The sequence below is a fragment of the Rhodnius prolixus genome, unplaced genomic scaffold, assembly GCF_049639745.1.
Source record: "Rhodnius prolixus isolate KJV_2025 unplaced genomic scaffold, Rpr scaffold_8, whole genome shotgun sequence".
NCBI classification, from domain to species: domain Eukaryota; kingdom Metazoa; phylum Arthropoda; class Insecta; order Hemiptera; family Reduviidae; genus Rhodnius; species Rhodnius prolixus.
The window spans coordinates 11672623-11690923 of record NW_027411593.1 but is presented as its reverse complement, the minus strand read 5'-3'; the positions used below and the strand labels follow the sequence as shown (position 1 = coordinate 11690923).

Below are 18301 nucleotides of genomic sequence, written 5' to 3'. Positions count from 1 at the left end.
GTGAACAACGGCCTAGCAACTCCTTGGCAAGTTTGGGTAAGTCAGGTTTGTATGTTGTTTTTAATTGTAGGACGGTTCCAGGTTCTCATCAGTTAGACGACCTTTCAATTTACCCACACGTTGCATTTGGTTTCACTTAAGGTGCCTTGCACTTGGCTCGCAAGCCGCGGTTATCGACCACTACACTAATATTAGGTTTGGTGTATTTGAAAGAGGGATACGCCTTAAAAGATACTTAGGGCATTTGGATAACAGGGAAAATTCACAATTTAGGCGGATGTACTTAAGTCCTGTATCATTACTCATGTTTTTCAATGATTATGGTGAGTATGTCTAATCATGGAAAAAGAATGGCTCTAGCGATGTTATTATTGCATTGATCTAAATGATATATCGATAGCAATGCATTGCAAGAAGGTTATAAGCATAAGTTTTTTAAATTCATTATTTTAAACGTAAACTTGAATGCATTGTTCCTTAGACGACCTGTCTCGTGAAATTCAATTAGTGTATTTTATTTACGAATAATTTCGTGATAAAATGTTCCATATACCTACAATGCTATTGGTAATGCTTTGCAAAATAGTACAATATTTTTGAGTAATTTTCAAGATATATTAATTTCAGTTTAAATTACTTAGGTCAGAAGTCTCCGTTTTTGTGAAAAGAATTTGAAAACTTATTTACCATTGATTCAAAAGAACTATTGCACTTTTTATGATCCTCCGTATCTTGACAGCATGAAACCGAAAATACCACTATATGCGGCGCTTAATGTTCAGATTAAAGGTTACGACTTTGCACTTCTGGAGTCATATCAAAAATTAGTTTATAAGATAGCTACTGTAATGGATATTGAAGTTGCAGATGGGTGAGTTATACTAATTATCGTGTGATTGATTGCAGTTTAATTTAGATATCTGTCTTCAAATTTTGCCTACAACTTAAACATGTGTGGAACACACTTTTCATTTGTTGGAAATTTTCTTGAAATTTATTTTCTAAACTGAGGCATAAAGGTCAAGCATTTTCAGTGCACTGGCAGCCTCCGGAGATTGAACTGTTAATTCACCAGGCTAAAGATGCGAGGGAAGAGATGAACTATGGGTTGTAAAACTTACTAAATGTCTGAAACATTATATGTTCGTTTATTTTGAGTGATAGCAAAATTTAAGAAAGATAACACCAATGGTACAAAGAGGATCACTCAATTTTCTGTAGAATGAACAATTTTTTAAGGGTAGGTCACGTTCATCTTCTCCACTTTAGAACTTATTTTTTCTTGCCTGGCACAACAGTCACTTTCCTCTGCTCTCTATTCTGCGTCATCTGTTTCCATCTCTCATCTTCAGGTGGTGTCTTTCCCCCGTAAGACGGAGCAATGCTTTTTAGGTATTCTAACTCTCTCCAATTTTTGTAAGTGACCCAACCATCTCAGGCTCCTGCATTTAACACCCACATGTGCTGCTCCCCATAAAACTCCTTCAGTTTTTGGTTTGAACTCATTATTTCCTTCTCACTGGGCCAAAAACTTTTCTGAGGACCTTCCTTTCCCAAATATTCAATTACTTTTATTTCATTTTTAAAGTTAAAGTCCACGTCCCAGTTCCGTGACAACTATTGACTTAAAATAATTTTGTAAAATACCACTTGGCCTTTCTTTGAAGCTGTTTAAAATTTAATACCTTTTGTACTTGCGTCCGACAACAGCTATTTCCCCTGCTAATCGAGCTTTAATATCACACTTCCATAGCAAAAGTATTTTAAAATGTTTGTTTAAGTAATATAACTATATCGTTGTATTAGGTGGGCTACGCCTGCAAAAGAGGAAAAAATTCTGAAATTTAAACCGTACAGTAGTACAATTGAAAGCGAATATGTGTTAGCTACTTACGAAAGGAACTTACAAGTAAATAAAGAGTGTAAATATTAACTTTTTCACATAATTAAAATTTGTTTTCACTTCCGTTTTTCTTTTTCTATTACAGGTATTGGATTTGCCTGTTAATATCATGCCAGTATTTATTGAAATGATTCAGGCCGCTCTGCCACAAGGTGTATCTTTTGAAATTCATGAACATCTTGAAGAACATGAAACCATCAGATATGTACCAGACTATGAACTTAAAGAGTTAAAATCTCAGTTAGAAACACTTGGAGGTCCTGTTAAGAAGAAATAATTGAGCGAAATCTTTTTGACTCTCATGTAAGGAATTTTGTTCTTTTAAAGTTGTATATACTGGTTGTTGCTATAGGAAAGTATATTTCTAAATCTTGCGCTCAGATACCTCGGCAAGAGCTCCAGTTACAGCCTACAGTCTCTCATCAGATAGTTCCTATAAAATCCTAATCACTGGAATACCCACGTACATTCTCTCTACAGGCTTACTTCTTAACTTATTGTGGCACTTCATACCCCGAAAGTATAAAATGCCCATTGCTTGGCGGTTTTTTAATTAGGAGTAGGTCCTTGACGTACAGAATTCAAAACAGCAACAGAGAGGTAAGGATTTTAAAATTAGAAGATGTATAAAATGTAAATATGTTTATTTTTTAGATTATAATAGAAAATAAATATTTGTACTATTATATGAGATATAAAAAATAGATATAAAATTGCAATGAGCAGTCAACAATATGGACGGAAATAAAGCATATAAATCTAGCTTACACATTCTACATTAATAAATAAAGAATACTGTTTTTATTATCTTAGAGTAGATTGGTTTGGAAGGTTGTACTTATTCATATAACTGAATAAAGTGCACACTCCTAGAAGCAAATAATTTTAGAAAGCTTGTTAAACGATTTATGTTAATACCTCTCTAAATATTTTCAATATCTTAAAAAATCATTTACTCTAGTATCTATTTGGTTTGTACATGAAATCGTCTTCTTAAGAACAAAATTAAAGAACTAAACTTTGTTATAATCTAAACTAAGCCAAAATGAACAACTTTTATTTTTCCTTTCTCAATTTCTTGATTTCCACCTGTAAAATAAATGTTGCTTAATAATTTCATGTTTTAGAGGATAAATTTAATTTGATTACAAATTAAAAAGAGCATCATCGAGTAGTCAAACCCAAGTAGCAAGCACGTTATTAAATCTAGAAAATCACATGATTATTGTGAGAAATATTTAATATTAAATTTCCTATTAATGACTTCAAATTTCAATAAACTTCGATTTCCTGTACTTATTAAGAATTAGTTGAGGAATATAGAGCGTACTACAAATCGACGTCAAAGATCCATAAAATCCCCTACTATCAAAAGATTTTCTTCAAAAAATTCTTCCTAATTGAAATTTGTATGCTCACTCTTGAAAGAAAACTTTAGTATCCACTGCCTTACTAATTTAGAATTACTAAGTATTAAGAAACCAACTTATTAGTATGAAGCATCAGCTTCCAATAAGCTGACTTCTTTTTTACTTAGCCTTAGGGATCAGTTGGCCATCTTCTAAATAATCAAAATAAGATAAGTAACGGGAGCTTTTGATAAGTTAGTCAATTAAAATGAAGAAGTTTACTCTGTTTTGTTCTTATTGCAATTCTCATAAAAAAAGGTAAGCAAAGGTACAGAGTATTTATATGAGAAAGTAACGTACTAGGAATTGAAGAGATTCGCTGGATTGGTATTCTAGAAAATGGCGAAAAAATGAATCAGATAACAATTTCTACGGTGTCTTCAATGTTTTCAAACTCATCTTTCAGGAAATTAGAAGAATTTTTTTGTGAATAAAGAGGAATGGAAGAGTTCCAAGCATTTAAATGCTTGGGATCTGTTCAGGAAGAGTGGTGAAGGTCGTTAAAAAAAGAGAGGATTAGAAGTGGTCTCCCCGGAATGTACTTAAGTTACTCCACGCTGTAACATGGAATCGACCGCGGTCAAAAAATAATTAGAGAATTTTGTCCATAATCATTTTAAAATAATGAATTGGCGCAATGATAAGCAGGTAGATATGAATTTGGTGTAATTAAAAAAAAAAAAAATACAATAGATAGAGTAAGAAATGAAATATGGAAAGAAATTAAGAAATTAGTAAAAAGAAAACAGATGTATGGATTTTCTTCTTAACATAAAAAGCCAGAGGAAATTCATTGACGAAATCTGACACTTATCATCGTCACTTCGTTTATATAATTAAAAACTAAAGAAATAGAAGTTCACTAAATAAATTTATGTAGTATTGAATCCTACCATTGTTGCTCTTTAACAAACGTAAATGTTTTTCATTTAGTGAATTTAAAGATTCAGTAGGTAACATTGGTTTGGTAAGGGGTGTTGAATTCTCCGGGATTGAAAAACCACTCGCATAAGTAACTTCTTCTTGGGACGAGGGCATCTGGCCGAAATCCAATGACACATGATCCTACAAGTACAACAAATACATAAAACCTAAGAAATTTTCAATAAAACGAAACATTGAAAGGGATAAACTTCTTTGTAACTGACCTGTTTAAAACCTGAAAAATGGGTTGATGGCCTAACTTTGTTCCTTGGAGCAGGCTGTGGTGGAAGAGAATTAACTACAGGTAAAGGTGGTGTACCAATTCTCGACTTGGCAAGGCCTATTTCCACGTTACTTACATCGCTACTGTAGCATGAGCAACTACTACTGCAGGAACAACCTGAAGACGCTAAGGAACGTAAAAAAATATATATATTGTATATAAAAACTACATTTTGAATTGGTATTGTTTCTCTCCTTTCCTCTCAACTTATTTCAAAATTTTCACCTGAACTTGATGAAAACATTATCTCTTCAGCTTTTTCTAGAGCCGCTAAAGCGAGATCACTATTTCCTATACTTTTACAGTAGTTATGTATATCCATAAATAAATCGTATTCCTCTAGGTCAATTGCTAGGCGATACGCTTTCTCTAGCACTTGATATCTAAAAATACAAAATATCATTTTTTATTAACACTTCTTAAGCGAAGCGCTCACAACCACGCACTGATTTTTTGTTACTGCACCATAAAAGCCATTTTAAATTATTACTTATTTCAAAAACTGTATTTTTGATTCAGTTTTTTAAGCTGCATTTTTTAGATAGCTGGGTGAAACGACATGTTCGGCTCTACAGAAAAGACGAAGGGAGGATATAAAGTTTGGGTCAGGTGGAAAGCTAAAGATATAGGCATGAAAGAGGCCGAAAAATAAACAGCCTTCGAGGTTACAAGGTACATGCAATATTTTAATGATTAAACAACATGTCGAATTAAAATTTCACACCTAAGCAAATGATGAAAAAATCTCCTTGCAAGATCGTGAACACTATCACCGTACTCTTCTTCAACTGAATCTGACAACGGTTTTCTTGGGTTAAAATAACATCCTAAAGCTTTTTCTAACAAATCTGAAACATAAAGAAAAAAATTAAATTATATCCATATTAACATTTATAAAATTTAAATAATATTTCAGATAATATATTAAGATCCTAGGAATTTAAATGTTCGCCTTAAAATGACGCACGGCTCCTTTTAATAGTTATTAAAATTAGTCAATGTACGACTTCATCATTTCGCGTGACTATCTGTTTTCTTGATATATTTAATTACCATATTATAAAATAATATATATATTAATGTATATATATCTGTTAAAACGTGGTTAGGGCTGCAGTGCTGGAAAAAAGCTTGACTTTATTCGCCGTAGATATTTATTGACCAGTGTTGAATTTTCATTTATTATCATATAACTTTATTTATGATTAAATTAATACCATAATTTTATTGTTAATTGCAGATTTTATTTAGTTAAATCTCTAAATTAATGATAATTAAGTAAGTTAAACAAAGATAAATCATCCTTACTCTCTCTAAAAGGGTTTAGCGGAAGTCTGATCAGATATGTGACTATGGTTTGTAGAGAAGCGAGAGCAACTTCCCCATTTCGATCCCAATCTATAGTAAGCAGCAAATTAACAGCTTGTTCAACGTATCCGGTGGCTAAATATTGATTTACTATAACATCTGAAGTCAGTTTCATTTTTCTACCTCGACACACCAACTTCATAACAGCAATTGGTCCTCTAAAAAACAATAAAATTTGGTGGAATTAAGATTTATCGTGTTTTCATTGAGGCAAGAAAATCAACTCTACAGTTATTCCTTAATTCTACTGTCAATAGTTTTAGTCCTTGACATTTCTAGAAACTCAAAAGAAAAACGAAAGAAATTCTGAAGAAAAAGAGTAAAAATGAGTGATTGACTAATGTTTAAGTAAAAACCGCAGAATGCACGGGTTGGGAAAATTTACCAAGACTCTAATGACGAACGAGAATATATTTCTAGTATGAGTATTGCCTATTCTTAAAGGACTACCTGTAGAGAGAATAACTGCAACCCAACTATCCAGATAATGTAGTTAAGGGGACAAAACTTCTTACATTATGTATGCATTAGGCTTGCGAACTATACCAAATGTTTAGCACTAACTGGAAGTGGAAGACCAGGCTCGCCTCTAACCTAGCGTTTTAATGTTGTGGAGCTAATATATCTATTCTGAGCGTCGAGGGGCACAAGAACGCACAAGTGAAATTTTTTTTTCCCCTAAAAGAAAGCTGAGGTGCAACATAAGAACAGATTAGAAGGCAAGAAAGTCTGATCATTAACGCACTCTTAGAATTTTTTAGAATAATAATTTCAGTTTAATTAATTTAGTGCCCGCTATATCACTTAAGTGATTTCTTCAATTTTATGGAAGCAATTAATATTTCCATTACTTCTGTAATAATGTTGGCAATAAATACTGCTTTTAACTAATGTCTAATCTCCAATGACGACGAATAAAAGAACAATTTAATAGAAAATTTAAATAATAATTATTAAAAATAGACTAAAAGAAAGTATCTCTTTCATAAAAAATTGACTATTTTTTACATAATAATTTAATCATACAACTTTTTTTTAAAATACTATCTCACCTTTCAAATTGTAAAAGAAGAAAATCATCGAACTGAGGATGCGAGTCACAACTGGCACTACTTTTACCAGATCTATTCCACATTATGTTTAATAATGTAGGTTGATACCTACCAAAAGAATCAAAGTACGTATAATAAATAAAAATTCTGTAAAATATGTTCTATAATAGACATTCTATAACATAATCTTTTCAAAATATAAAAATATTTACTTAAAATATACGCTTAAATCAAGGACTGTGGATGGAGTTGAATCTTCTGAAGTAAACTGCGATTTTAGAGGGCTTAAAGTAGTATCATACCACTGCATCTGTCCTTTCTCATTAGAAATTAGTATTAAACAATCGTCCGGATGCCAGGAGGCTAAACTTGGTGTCTATAATAAATTTTGTTATTAAATTATAAATTATTTAGTTAAGATTATAAAAAAAGTTATGTCAAATTAATGTTACTGAAGGAAAGAAAAACTAACAAATGTTGATTTAACAAAATCAGAAATATGATTATCACAATCGGCTATCAATAAAGAACCATCGATACAAGCGATGAATAATTTGTCTTCTTTAGGACCAAGAGATACTACGCATGGATGGGTAGGTAGAAGTAAAGATAAGACGTAAGTAGTTTCCAGTTGGCTGTATCTGATCTCTATTATCGACCACTCCAGTGTTACTTCGCCCTGTAAACAAAAACAGGTCCAGTATAGATCCAATTACAACATACATACATATGCGCTATACTTTAATTAAAACAAACTTAAGGCATAAAATTTGAATGTAAATTAATGAACATTAATTTGTTAATCTAAGGATGAATCAGAAAATTAACGAGACATCCAAATTCGCTCTAGAAGCAAAAACCAAGCTTGAAAATTTGTGATCTGGGTCGGAGTTAAATTATCTTGCCATATTTTAACATGGTTTAAAATTTTCAGAGATTAATACTAATTCCTCTCCACGACACTAAGGAGTAGTGTAAGGACTTACACTACTTACGTAAGGCCGTAACCAGGCATGCCTACAGTGGATCAAGCTCCACTTTCCTCCAGTAATGTTGAAAATATCGAAGCCTGTAATAAGATATTGAATTCACACTTTTCTCTCAAATATTGTGCTTACGAATAGTTGATATCGCCAGTGAAGATGCAAGGAGTTATCCCAAAGAGTCTTAATTGGTAGGAAATAATTATTGCTAATGTATACAGATAATTTAAATTTCACAGTTAAATAAGTAAGCCTAGCTAAAAACTAATCACTCCTTCAGGAGAGATGTTAACTGTATTTGTTAGATATTAAGATGAAAAAATTAAAAATCGTTTCACCTTCTTAAGAAACTGACAAGCCACCTGAAAAAACTTTCACTTCTCACCAAGTCAAATAAGGCTGCTAAGGAATTAATCTGAGCTTTTGTAAACAAAGTAGAAGCCTTAATCAGATTTAAGATTAACAATCTTAAGGTCTTTTTAGTAGAGAACCATAAAAATGGACAAAAAACTTCTTCAAGAGCTAAAGCAGTTCAAAAATTATGTCAAAACGCAATAATTTATTAATGAAATTGAATAATGATCTTGTCCAACAGTCAAAAATTTTCTTCTAAATATTTTTAATAAATTAAATTACCTTGTGAGAAATTTTCTGTTGAATAGTATGTATGATATTTGGTTGCTTAGAGCTAAAAAATACTTCAATTGGATCGTATTCAGTTCGGAAAAAACATACTAAATCGAGGTTGGTCCTGAAAAGGAAATGATATTCACTTTTTTCTATAAATATTACTATATTTTCTGTAATAGAAGCTTATTTTTGGCAGGAATCTTGCCTCCCATAAAATTCATTGAAGCAACTCATTAAGACAATAATTTCGGGATGTTAAGAAGTAATTAATTAAAAGCAATTAAAATAGTCTTACGCGTTCACTTGATAGATATGAACATTGGCACGATCTTCGTCTTTAACGACTGGACTCCATGGATAAACTTCATCCCGGCTGCATTTCCACCAAACTAACACCTACAAAAACATTTGTACTTGATTATTTAAACAGAAGAAAACAAACTTGTCTTCTACAAGGAGCTTTCTTTTTGCTTAACTTATTTCTTCATTTACAATATTTTTTTTTATATATATAATACTGTTATTTAATTCGGAAGAGAGATGCATTACAAAAAGGATTCTCTACGTTTACTACCAAACTAACTGTATAAAGGTGAATGTGCTGAGTACTAATTAACATAATAAGGTAGGATAACAAATTTTATTCATCCCACATTGTAACTTCAATCCAATCTAATACAAATTATATGGCGGGAGAAATTCTACGACCTACAATGTACAATATTTTCCTTTTATTTTCAAAGCTACGAAGGTATTACGAAGCGGTAGCTCCCTAGTTTTTTTGAACAGGAACTAGGGTGGAATGTTTGGGCAAAATTTAAGAGAGGGTCATCGATTGTTCGGCAAATCCTTGACTGAATTTATGTCGGCGCTTGTTGTGAGAAATAATCTGTCATCTACTTCCCTTCATCTGCGTCAACTGAGCAGACAGATAGGGCCAACAGGCAACTTAAACGTTCATCACACCAGACTCTTAGATAATGACTGTAAATAGCTCACATCCTCAAGGACCCGACGGAAACTTCTGATTTAAATTCTGACAGACATCTCAAGTTGACCTTGTGAGTGTTTTTTTTACAGGGCATGGTAATAACATATTATCAGAAGAGGATTGAAAATAACTCAAAAGCCTTTGGGCAGATAGTGACAGGAGGAGGAACCGCCAACTTCTACTTTATCTGTTTGCATCACTATAATTATTTTGCGATATTTTGATTTTGGCATTTCGAGTCCAGAGTAGATAATATTGCATCAACGAATAGTTGGGAAATTTCAGAATCTATTAAAAGAATTTCTTCTATCAGACTAAGGAGATGGCGTAAAAAACTCTTTTAGCTGCGAATGCCAAGGGATCAAATGTAAAAAAATTATAATTTAAATACCATATCTTCCGATGCATTAAATGATATCCGTCTATCTAATCTTCTTCCTGCCGGACCGCATATCTCAAGTGATTGCATTTTAGGTTCCAAAACGTTCCATTTCTTAATATTTTGGCACTTTAATAAAGGTTTACTGAAGTACACAACAGTCACTTGATTATCAGTATATGTAAAAACAGCATTCACCCTAGTAACAGCAACTGCAAATACATTTTTTGATGAATTTATGACATATTATTATTATCATTATTATTTTTCAATTCATTCATTACCATCGCAAACATATTGTGAAAACAACTTCCCAACCATGAATTTATCAAAGCATATTTCATCAATATCTCCGTTCAACAAATTTACTTTAACAGTAATCTGTAGTCCGCTACTCAAAATAATCTGAATACAAGATAAGTCTCTCCACTTAAAGCTTAAAATTCTGTGGGTATCTAGCAGCTCCTGAAGTAAAACATACGATAAATATTTTTAGTGGTATGCATGGAATTTTAATGAGCATAAAAAAAATAACTTACTTCAAGCTCTCTTAATGAATCCTTTAACCTTTTTGGTCGCTTATTGCTAGGTGAGTATAATGACCCCTTCTTTTCAATGTAGGATTTCTTACCTTCCAGAAGTAAACAGTGAGAAGGGTTTTTCTTGTCTAAATATCTGTTCATAATTAATAGTTAAATAGCTTTAATTTGGCAAGCTTCAGGCCAAAGAGAAAGTTGTTTTTTGGGTGACACAAATTAAATATACTCACGTAAACGATCCAAAGTCAGTATCATTGATAGAAATGCAGTCCTTCAGGGTCCAAAAATGTACTTCATGAAGTAATGTAAACATTTATTCCACATTGGAATAACAAAACAGAATTCTTCTTTTTAAAATGTGGTAAACTTTACCTCCTAAAAATTTTTCGGGTTTTGTAAAAAAATTCTGGTAATTTATGTTAATGCCCTGAAACATTGCTACAAACAATGCCTCGTAAATATACTTGAATCACTCAAATCACACACGAATAACTTCAACTCCACCATTGCAGTTACACATATTGAAGTAATTTCAATCAAGTTTCTAAATATCAATTTTAACGAAAAAAGGGGATAATAAAACTTGAAATGAAAGTGTAACCTTCATCCTATTTATGTAGGTTACATTACTTGTTAGATCGATCCAAAGCTCACATTCGGATCCTGACAATGGAGAGGGAGACAAGAGATTCGCTGGAGTAAATGTCCTTTCATACATTCTAATGCCATTAAGTGTTAGATACTTCTAGTTTTCATTAAAGCCAATTCTTTTAAAATTAGGAGAAGTTGGAAAATCTGTTTAAAGCCAGTTTATGCGTACATAATTAATGTAAGTTTGGGGCAATGTTGACATATGTACATATTTATGAATACGTTCCAATCCAGTTTAATAGAGATAATGTTTTTTAAAATTTTAATCTATACCTAGGAGACAAACCCTGTAGTCTGCGAAATCGTCTTTAAAGTTTCGGTTTGCATTTTATTGTTTTACTTTATTTCTACTTGTATCGTCATTATTATTGATTTAGTTTTTACTTTATTATTTATAAATCTTTCAATTTTTTTTATTAAACTTTATAATTATTACCATTATTTTATGCGGATTTTCATTTATCCAGAAGGAAGAAAGAACAGAGCCAATTTCAATCATTATTTATTTTTTACGAGCTTTCGACCTAGGGACTAGGTCATCTTCAGAGCTGTGGAATATGTTTTTTAGAAGAGTTATAATATGCAAGGTGCCTCAAAACGTTTCTTATAAATCATGCAATTTTTACTTCATTGTCTAAAAAATTCGTTCTCGATGATTTTTGTTAAAATTTTCCACTGTATTTTTTCAATGATTATTGAATCAAAGAGTCACTCAATTACAGGAAAAGTTGTGCATTCATTGAGCATCAAGATCATATGGATGTTTTTGTTTTTAATAAAACCCTACCTCGAGGGGTGGAAATGCAGAAAACTGGGATGTTGCGTAACCGACTTTTCGCTGATATCAAATTATTAATTTAATCGAATGTCAATTTTTGAGAAGGAACAAAAAGAAAAGTAACCATTCTAGTTTTGAACAATTATTATTTAATAAAAAGGAAGTAAATAATACAGTAGCAATAAAACACATTGCTACTAAAATGTGGTTTTGAGGCTCTGGATAAAGTGGATTTATTGGAAATTTGACGCTCTTTTGTTTGAAATAAGCAGATTTGTGTACACCGTGTATATTGATTTGTTTGATGTAAAAAATTATTTAACAAAAAATTAATTTCCTTATAGTATCGACAATTATAATAATTTATGATTTGATTTAAATAATCTAAACAACATAATATGATAGCTTAAACACAAACATTTTTTTTGACAATTGGCAACACTGACCTGCTCACAATCCATAACATTAATAACTTACCACACTCAAATTAGTCAGTTCACACTTTTCAACCTAAGTAGGAAGAAGTTACACCAAATTTTCAATAATTTAAAAGTCACATTGTACGTTTTTTTCATGAAATTAAATTTACAAAATGGTTAGTTTCATTGAAAACCAAAATAATTAAAGTAGATTAAAATTTAAAAAATGCTATAGCATGTACATGAAAGTTTGATATCGTATTTTTCATCAAATTAACCTTATCTTAAATTAAGATAAAACAAAAATACTATAATTAACCGACAGATTCAGTGTTTCAAAAATATCAGAACTACTTTTATATGTACGCTGTTTAATATTTTTTGCCATTCTTCTTGCCTTAATAAACTTTTAAACGATTAAATATTGAATGAATAAACTTGTTTAAATCTGCATTATTTTTCTCCCATCATCTTCTTTGAACATTGTATTAAAAGTTAATTTTGTTTTATAATAGCGAATATGTTTGCCAAAATTGTTACAAATCTTAAAACGTTTTGTCCTGCAAATCTAAGTTTTCACTATGCAGAACCTACATATGTAACTGTATTGCAAGTGATTCTATCCAACTAGGGAATACCAAGAAATGTTCAAAAAAATTTTCATTATTAAATACAGAATAAAAATCGTGCATTTAATGTTTTAACATTATAACTTTTAAGTTTTTGCTAAATGGGTGAAGATCAATAAAAAATCATTCTTCTCTTTCAGCTATTTGAGTTGCTGATATTTATGATATATAAATATATATATTTTTTTTTCTTCTGTGAATCTTTTTCTCCTCTCTTCTTCTTTCTTTATAGACTTCCACTGTATTACGGGTATGTCATTCAAAAGAGAACGGAAGAATAAAAAGCTAGAGAAAATAGAAAACCTTCGAAACACAAAGGAAAGCAGACAGTTCTTCCAGAAAGTCAATGAGAGAAGAGCCCCTTTCAAACCAAGGTTAACATCATGCAGAGATGAAAAAGGAACTCTGTTAACCAATAAAAGTCACATCTTAGAGAGTTGGGTCAGACATTTTGAGGGCAGATATGGAGCAGAAGGAAGAACTAGGAGCTTTACAGTCTATATGAGGAAATGGATGTGGTAAGGTTCATAAAATTAGCAAAACTAAGATGGGCAGGACACGTCATTCGAATGGAAGAAGGCGAGGTAGCCAGGAGAATGCTAAAAGACGAGATCCACAGTCTAAGAAAGATTGGCCGGCCGAAGGCAAGGTGGATTGATGGTGTCGCCGCGGAACTTGGCGTCACAAACTGGATGGCTGCCGCACAAAATAGGGATGCCTGGCGGAGGCTTACTGAGGAGGCCCAGTCTCATTAGTGGGTTGTTGCGCCATTTAAGTAAGTAAATATATTTTATTTATGGTAAAATATGTCAGGATGTAGTCTTGGAAGCATATTTATGTGTAGAACTATTATTCACCAACTGACAAACGTCTTAAAAAAGTTAAATTCATTGGTGGTTTGGCCGGTTTTTATCAAAAGCGATTCAGATAGATGATAGCTAGAATTTTTATTAGAAAGATTTCCACTGTTGTCCAAGTTTCCTTCAAATGAAATTATCAATTTTGAATATTGTTTTTATAAGTAGTGTATAGTTGTTTCTCAATAATACTAAAAAATTGATATGATAATTTCACGTTTCTCAAAAAAAAAAAAAAAAAATATTGGACAGTTCCGACTAGAGGTTTTTTGAAGTGTTTTATTATTACTATTAAATAGAAATGAATTTGGGAAAGATAATTAGTAATATTAGTTAAATAAAAGAAATTAGAAATGACATAAATGTGTTGCAAACTTATGTTACTGAATGTTACTATTTGACTTATTTGAGTGTAAAAATATAATTTATATTTAAATGCACTGACATTCGAGTATAATGTAGGTAAAATTTCGTTCAGTAAAATTAAATTTGTTGTTGGAATTGGGGAAAAAGTAACATTTGGGAACTAGTTAAATTTCAAAATGTGCGAGTGTTGGAAAATTTTGTCGTTGACCCTAATCCAACGTAAAAATGATTATTTATTTCTTCTAAATAGTTCAATCTTCATGTAAAGGTTTAGTTAGTGTAAATGTTTAGTTAAAATTAATTATTTTAAAATGTTATCTGCATAAAAGTATTATAAATCTTTAAATGGCTCTTACGAATATTAAAAATAAGTGGTGATATAACACATTTAAGTTAAAAAAAGAACGGACACCAAATCTCTAGAGTTGATAAAAGCATCCTCATGCTATCTAGTAAAAAAAGCTAGAACTACATCTCTTTGTAGTTTATCAAAGCGCCGATAGAGTGCATAGGCATTAATTTTCGTTTCATAATTCCCTTTATTTATTTAATTTTAAGGTTTGTTGATTCAAACAGAAGGTTTAACGTCAAACGTGCATTTTCCAATCACATCAAACTACTTTAGTAAAACTTTACTAAAAATATTAGTTGAGCTAATATTTTTTAAATTCATTTTCATAAAATAATTAAAAAATAAAATTAGTAGATTACGTGATGTATCAATCTTATTGACAGATGTGTTTCTTTTGGATTTTTTCATTTTTATTGAATGAAAAGGTTTATATTCTTTAAAAAATGATTTAAATATATTTTTTAGTATTATAAATTTTCTTTATTAAATGATACTGTTAAACATTCAATATTTTCCCATATCTTGCTTTTATGTTCTCTAATTCTGTGTAGTTTCGGGTATTTTCTAATCAAAAGCTGTCAGAATTAAGAAAATATAAAAAAAAATCTATAACTAGTCTAATCACAATCAATTTTGAATGACTTTGTATGACACATGTAACATTCCTCACTTAGTCAGTAAGTATAGTGCGAGATGGGAACATTGTGCTGCTTGACAAAAGAGTTACTTCAACAGAGAATTACTATGATTTCTCCAGTCTTACAAAAAGTGTGCATTTAGTTAAAATTATTAATGTAGCATTCTAAATAAATTTCCTGGGCTTCCAATCCATAGACTTTTCTAACCCTTCGCCTTGCAGCCCAGTAATATTCAGCATTCATGTGAAATGATTACCTCTACAATCCCATCTTTACATGTAGCTGTACGCTGGTAAATATTAGATGATTCTCATCCATTCCATTCTGCAGAATGAAGAAGTCGAGGAAATCTACCTACCTACCATCAGGCCTGTGGAAATGTTCTTCAAGAAATCTTATCTAATATTTAGTATGTTCGAAGTATTACATCATAAAAAAACCTTCTTTATGATGATTAATCTATCGCTTTGAATCGAAATGATTTTTTTTTTTAACTTTCGTTAGAGAAAAGGTTGAAATAAAAAGAAACAAGTAATATTAAAAGAATTTTATTTGTTACACAAATAAAACTAATTGACAATAGAAACAAGTATTTTTAAAGATTTAGTTCGATTTTATTGATCACCAAAAAGCTTAAGTTGTAAAAAAGTTTCTTTACTAGGGTCAACTAAGTAGAATTATTTCAACAACGTTCATTTAGTTTACTAATTATTGCAACTTACAGCTCTATTAAGCTCAGCTTTTACTTGAGATGAAAATTTTAAACAGTTCCTCTTTACTTCCGACAGTCAAACTGCACGACTGTTAATATTCGTTCTATTTCTACATATGGAACTGTTATTCAGGTAGTCTTATCTATTATTTATTACATTTAAATTAATACAATAATGTAAAATTTTTGTTCATCTAATTTAATTCTTTCCATTTGTGTCCTAAAAAGAAAGTTTTTAATTTTTTTTTTTTTTTTAAAAAAGGTAATAATTTAATTGAAAAATTAAACATCAAACGAGCATATTAATTCTGTATCATTTTTCATTCACGTAGAACTATTTTTAGTCGAACTTTCTTTTAACATACGAGGGTCGTTTGAAAAGTCCGTGCAAAGTCAGAGAGGTAGCACTACCGGCGCGTATCGAGGTTATGTTTAGTTAGTAGCATCTCTTGGAAGAACGCACACCAAGTTTCAGCCAGATCGGTCTATTTCTTTGTGTTTGGCATTCGTTTGAATCGAGGAAGTCCAGTGATTTTCAAAAAATGGACGAAAAAGAATTTCGTGTGTTGATTAAACACTACTTTATGAAAGACAAAACGCCTCAGGAGACTAAAGAGAAGCTTGATAAACATTATGGTGACTCTGCACCTTCGATTAGAACAGTTTATAAGTGGTTTCAAAATTTTCGGAGTGGCCATATGGGCACAAGTGACGCTGAACGTTCTGGACGCCCTGTTGAGGTTATTACTCCAGAAATCATTGATAAAATCCATGATATGGTGATGGATGACAGAAGAGTGAAGGTGCGTAAGATTGCTAGTGCTGTGGGCATCTCGAATGAACGGGTACATAATATTTTGCATCAACATTTGAACATGACAAAGCTATCCGCAAGATGGGTGCCGCGATTGCTCACGCTTGACCAAAAACGAAATCGTGTGAAGTGTTGCAAGGACAGTTTGCAGCTGTTCCAGAAGAATCCGCAGGACTTTAAGCGTCGTTTCGTCACTGTGGATGAAACATGGATACATCACTACACTCCTGAGACCAAAGAACAATCTAAACAATGGGTTACCAAGGGGGAATCTGCGCCAAAAAAGGCGAAGACCGTTCCTTCGGCCAGAAAGATTATGGCGACTGTCTTTTGGGATTCGCAAGGAATAATCCTCATCGACTATCTGGAAAAGGGTAAAACTATTACAGGTGCATATTATTCATCGTTATTGGACCGTTTGAAAACCGAGCTGCAAGAAAAACGCCCACGATTGGCCCACAAAAAAGTCCTTTTCCATCACGACAACGCACCAGCTCACACCTCAGCAGTTGTGGTCGCAAAATTAATGGAAATAGGGTTCCAACTCGTTTCACATCCCCCCTATTCTCCAGACTTGACTCCCTCGGACTACTATTTGTTCCCCAATATGAAGAAATGGCTGGCGGGAAAAAGATTTTATTTAAACGAGGAGGTGATTGCAGAAACGAATGGCTATTTTTCAGACTTGGACAAATCCTATTATTCGGAAGGGATCAACAAACTAGAGCAGCGTTGGACGAAGTGTATAAGCCTAAAAGGAGACTATGTTGAAAAATAAAAAAGGTTTACCCCAAAAAATTAAGTAGTTTTTATTTTTGCACGGACTTTTCAAACGACCCTCGTATTTTATTGCTTGAAGTTGATAGTTTATCAGTTTTACATTCTGTTGAACCTTTCTCATTTATTTTACTTCTTCAACTTCATTTTTCATTAAAAAAAATTATTGCTGTAAGGTAGTATTAACTTTGTACGCAAATAAAAAGAAGTTATTTTTAAATTCATAGGTTTTTATTGACTCCTAAACAGTTTAAACATTTGTATATTTTTAAATAATGCATATAACTTTTAGGCACAATTTTCACATCACTTAGATTACAAAATAAAAATGCTTGACAAATTTTCAACATTATAATACATTTTTTAAAATACTTAATTCAATATAATAAAAATTATAATTGCAATAAATAGTGGTTAAGACTATTACATGTGTAGTAGTTACGTAGATTTATTATTTGTAAATAGGCGGAATGAAGAAATAGATGCAGTCACTTCAAGAAGTTTGATTATGAAGCACAGCCAATTTAAATTTGCTTTATCGCAATTATTAACTTCCAAATGAAAAATTCTTGTATATTTCGGAATTGTAAAACTCTGAAATTGAGAAAGACATTATGTTAACAGATTCAAAGATAACTTTTTTAAAAAAGATTAATTTATTAAAAAATACAATTAAATTAATCTTATTGAATGAAATTTGTTTAAATTGATTATTCCAATAATTGCAGACACATATATTTAATTCTAATGAATAACAATTTATCAATTGTTATAATTGTTTGACTCTAACTTCCTATAAAGATAAAAATGAGGGAAACTTCATTTTAATGACATTAAATAATGTTGG

The 18301-nt window shown here is 31.4% G+C and overlaps 2 protein-coding genes and 2 long non-coding RNA genes across 5 annotated transcripts in view; 2 read left to right on the top strand and 2 right to left on the bottom strand.

Annotated features, from left to right (window-relative positions):
• The first annotated feature begins 409 nt into the window (after nt 1–409).
• On the top strand, nt 410–2805 carry mRpL48 (mitochondrial ribosomal protein L48). The gene is made up of 5 exons (XM_074121716.1): nt 410–567; nt 642–871; nt 1807–1909; nt 1989–2206; nt 2285–2805. Exons 1-4 carry the CDS (start codon nt 541–543, stop codon nt 2178–2180), a joined length of 552 nt encoding a protein of 183 aa, XP_073977817.1. The 5' UTR covers nt 410–540; the 3' UTR covers nt 2181–2206; nt 2285–2805.
• frtz (WD repeat-containing and planar cell polarity effector protein fritz) lies at nt 2531–11110 on the bottom strand. The gene is made up of 15 exons (XM_074121709.1): nt 10692–11110; nt 10462–10597; nt 10207–10387; nt 9935–10134; nt 8848–8948; nt 8559–8673; nt 7412–7618; nt 7152–7315; nt 6940–7047; nt 5828–6045; nt 5244–5367; nt 4745–4902; nt 4461–4645; nt 4206–4377; nt 2531–2992 (listed from the first exon to the last, which is right to left on the bottom strand). Exons 1-15 carry the CDS (start codon nt 10772–10774, stop codon nt 2934–2936), a joined length of 2211 nt encoding a protein of 736 aa, XP_073977810.1. The 5' UTR covers nt 10775–11110; the 3' UTR covers nt 2531–2933.
• A 596-nt stretch (nt 11111–11706) lies between these two features.
• Nucleotides 11707–18301, top strand: part of LOC141450865 (uncharacterized) — a 7946-nt gene continuing 1351 nt past the window's right edge. Inside the window, exons 1-2 of the long non-coding RNA XR_012456375.1 lie at nt 11707–12485; nt 13171–13713. This is a non-coding gene — a long non-coding RNA (uncharacterized lncRNA). The remainder of the gene's footprint in view (nt 12486–13170; nt 13714–18301) is intronic.
• The window catches only part of LOC141450864 (uncharacterized), a 23374-nt gene continuing 22741 nt past the window's right edge, over nt 17669–18301 (bottom strand). Inside the window, exon 7 of one of the 2 annotated variants that reach the window (XR_012456374.1) lies at nt 17669–18048. This is a non-coding gene — a long non-coding RNA (uncharacterized lncRNA). The remainder of the gene's footprint in view (nt 18049–18301) is intronic. The other variant, XR_012456373.1, reaches the window with a different exon arrangement.

What these genes read in the sequence shown, in the direction of transcription:
- mRpL48 (XM_074121716.1), top strand. Translation starts at nt 541, where the DNA reads ATGTTCCATATACCTACAATGCTATTG. An exon ending in GATATTGAAGTTGCAGATGG is followed by an intron (nt 872 to 1,806) that starts GTGAGTTATACT and finishes TCGTTGTATTAG; the next exon opens with GTGGGCTACGCCTGCAAAAG. An exon ending in CTTACGAAAGGAACTTACAA is followed by an intron (nt 1,910 to 1,988) that starts GTAAATAAAGAG and finishes TTTCTATTACAG; the next exon opens with GTATTGGATTTGCCTGTTAA.
- frtz (XM_074121709.1), bottom strand. Translation starts at nt 10,774, where the DNA reads ATGTTTACATTACTTCATGAAGTACATTTTTGGACCCTGAAGGACTGC. An exon ending in ACTGACTTTGGATCGTTTAC is followed by an intron (nt 10,598 to 10,691) that starts GTGAGTATATTT and finishes AATTATGAACAG; the next exon opens with ATATTTAGACAAGAAAAACC. An exon ending in TTTGTTAAAGAGCAACAATG is followed by an intron (nt 2,993 to 4,205) that starts GTAGGATTCAAT and finishes TTTATTTTACAG; the next exon opens with GTGGAAATCAAGAAATTGAG.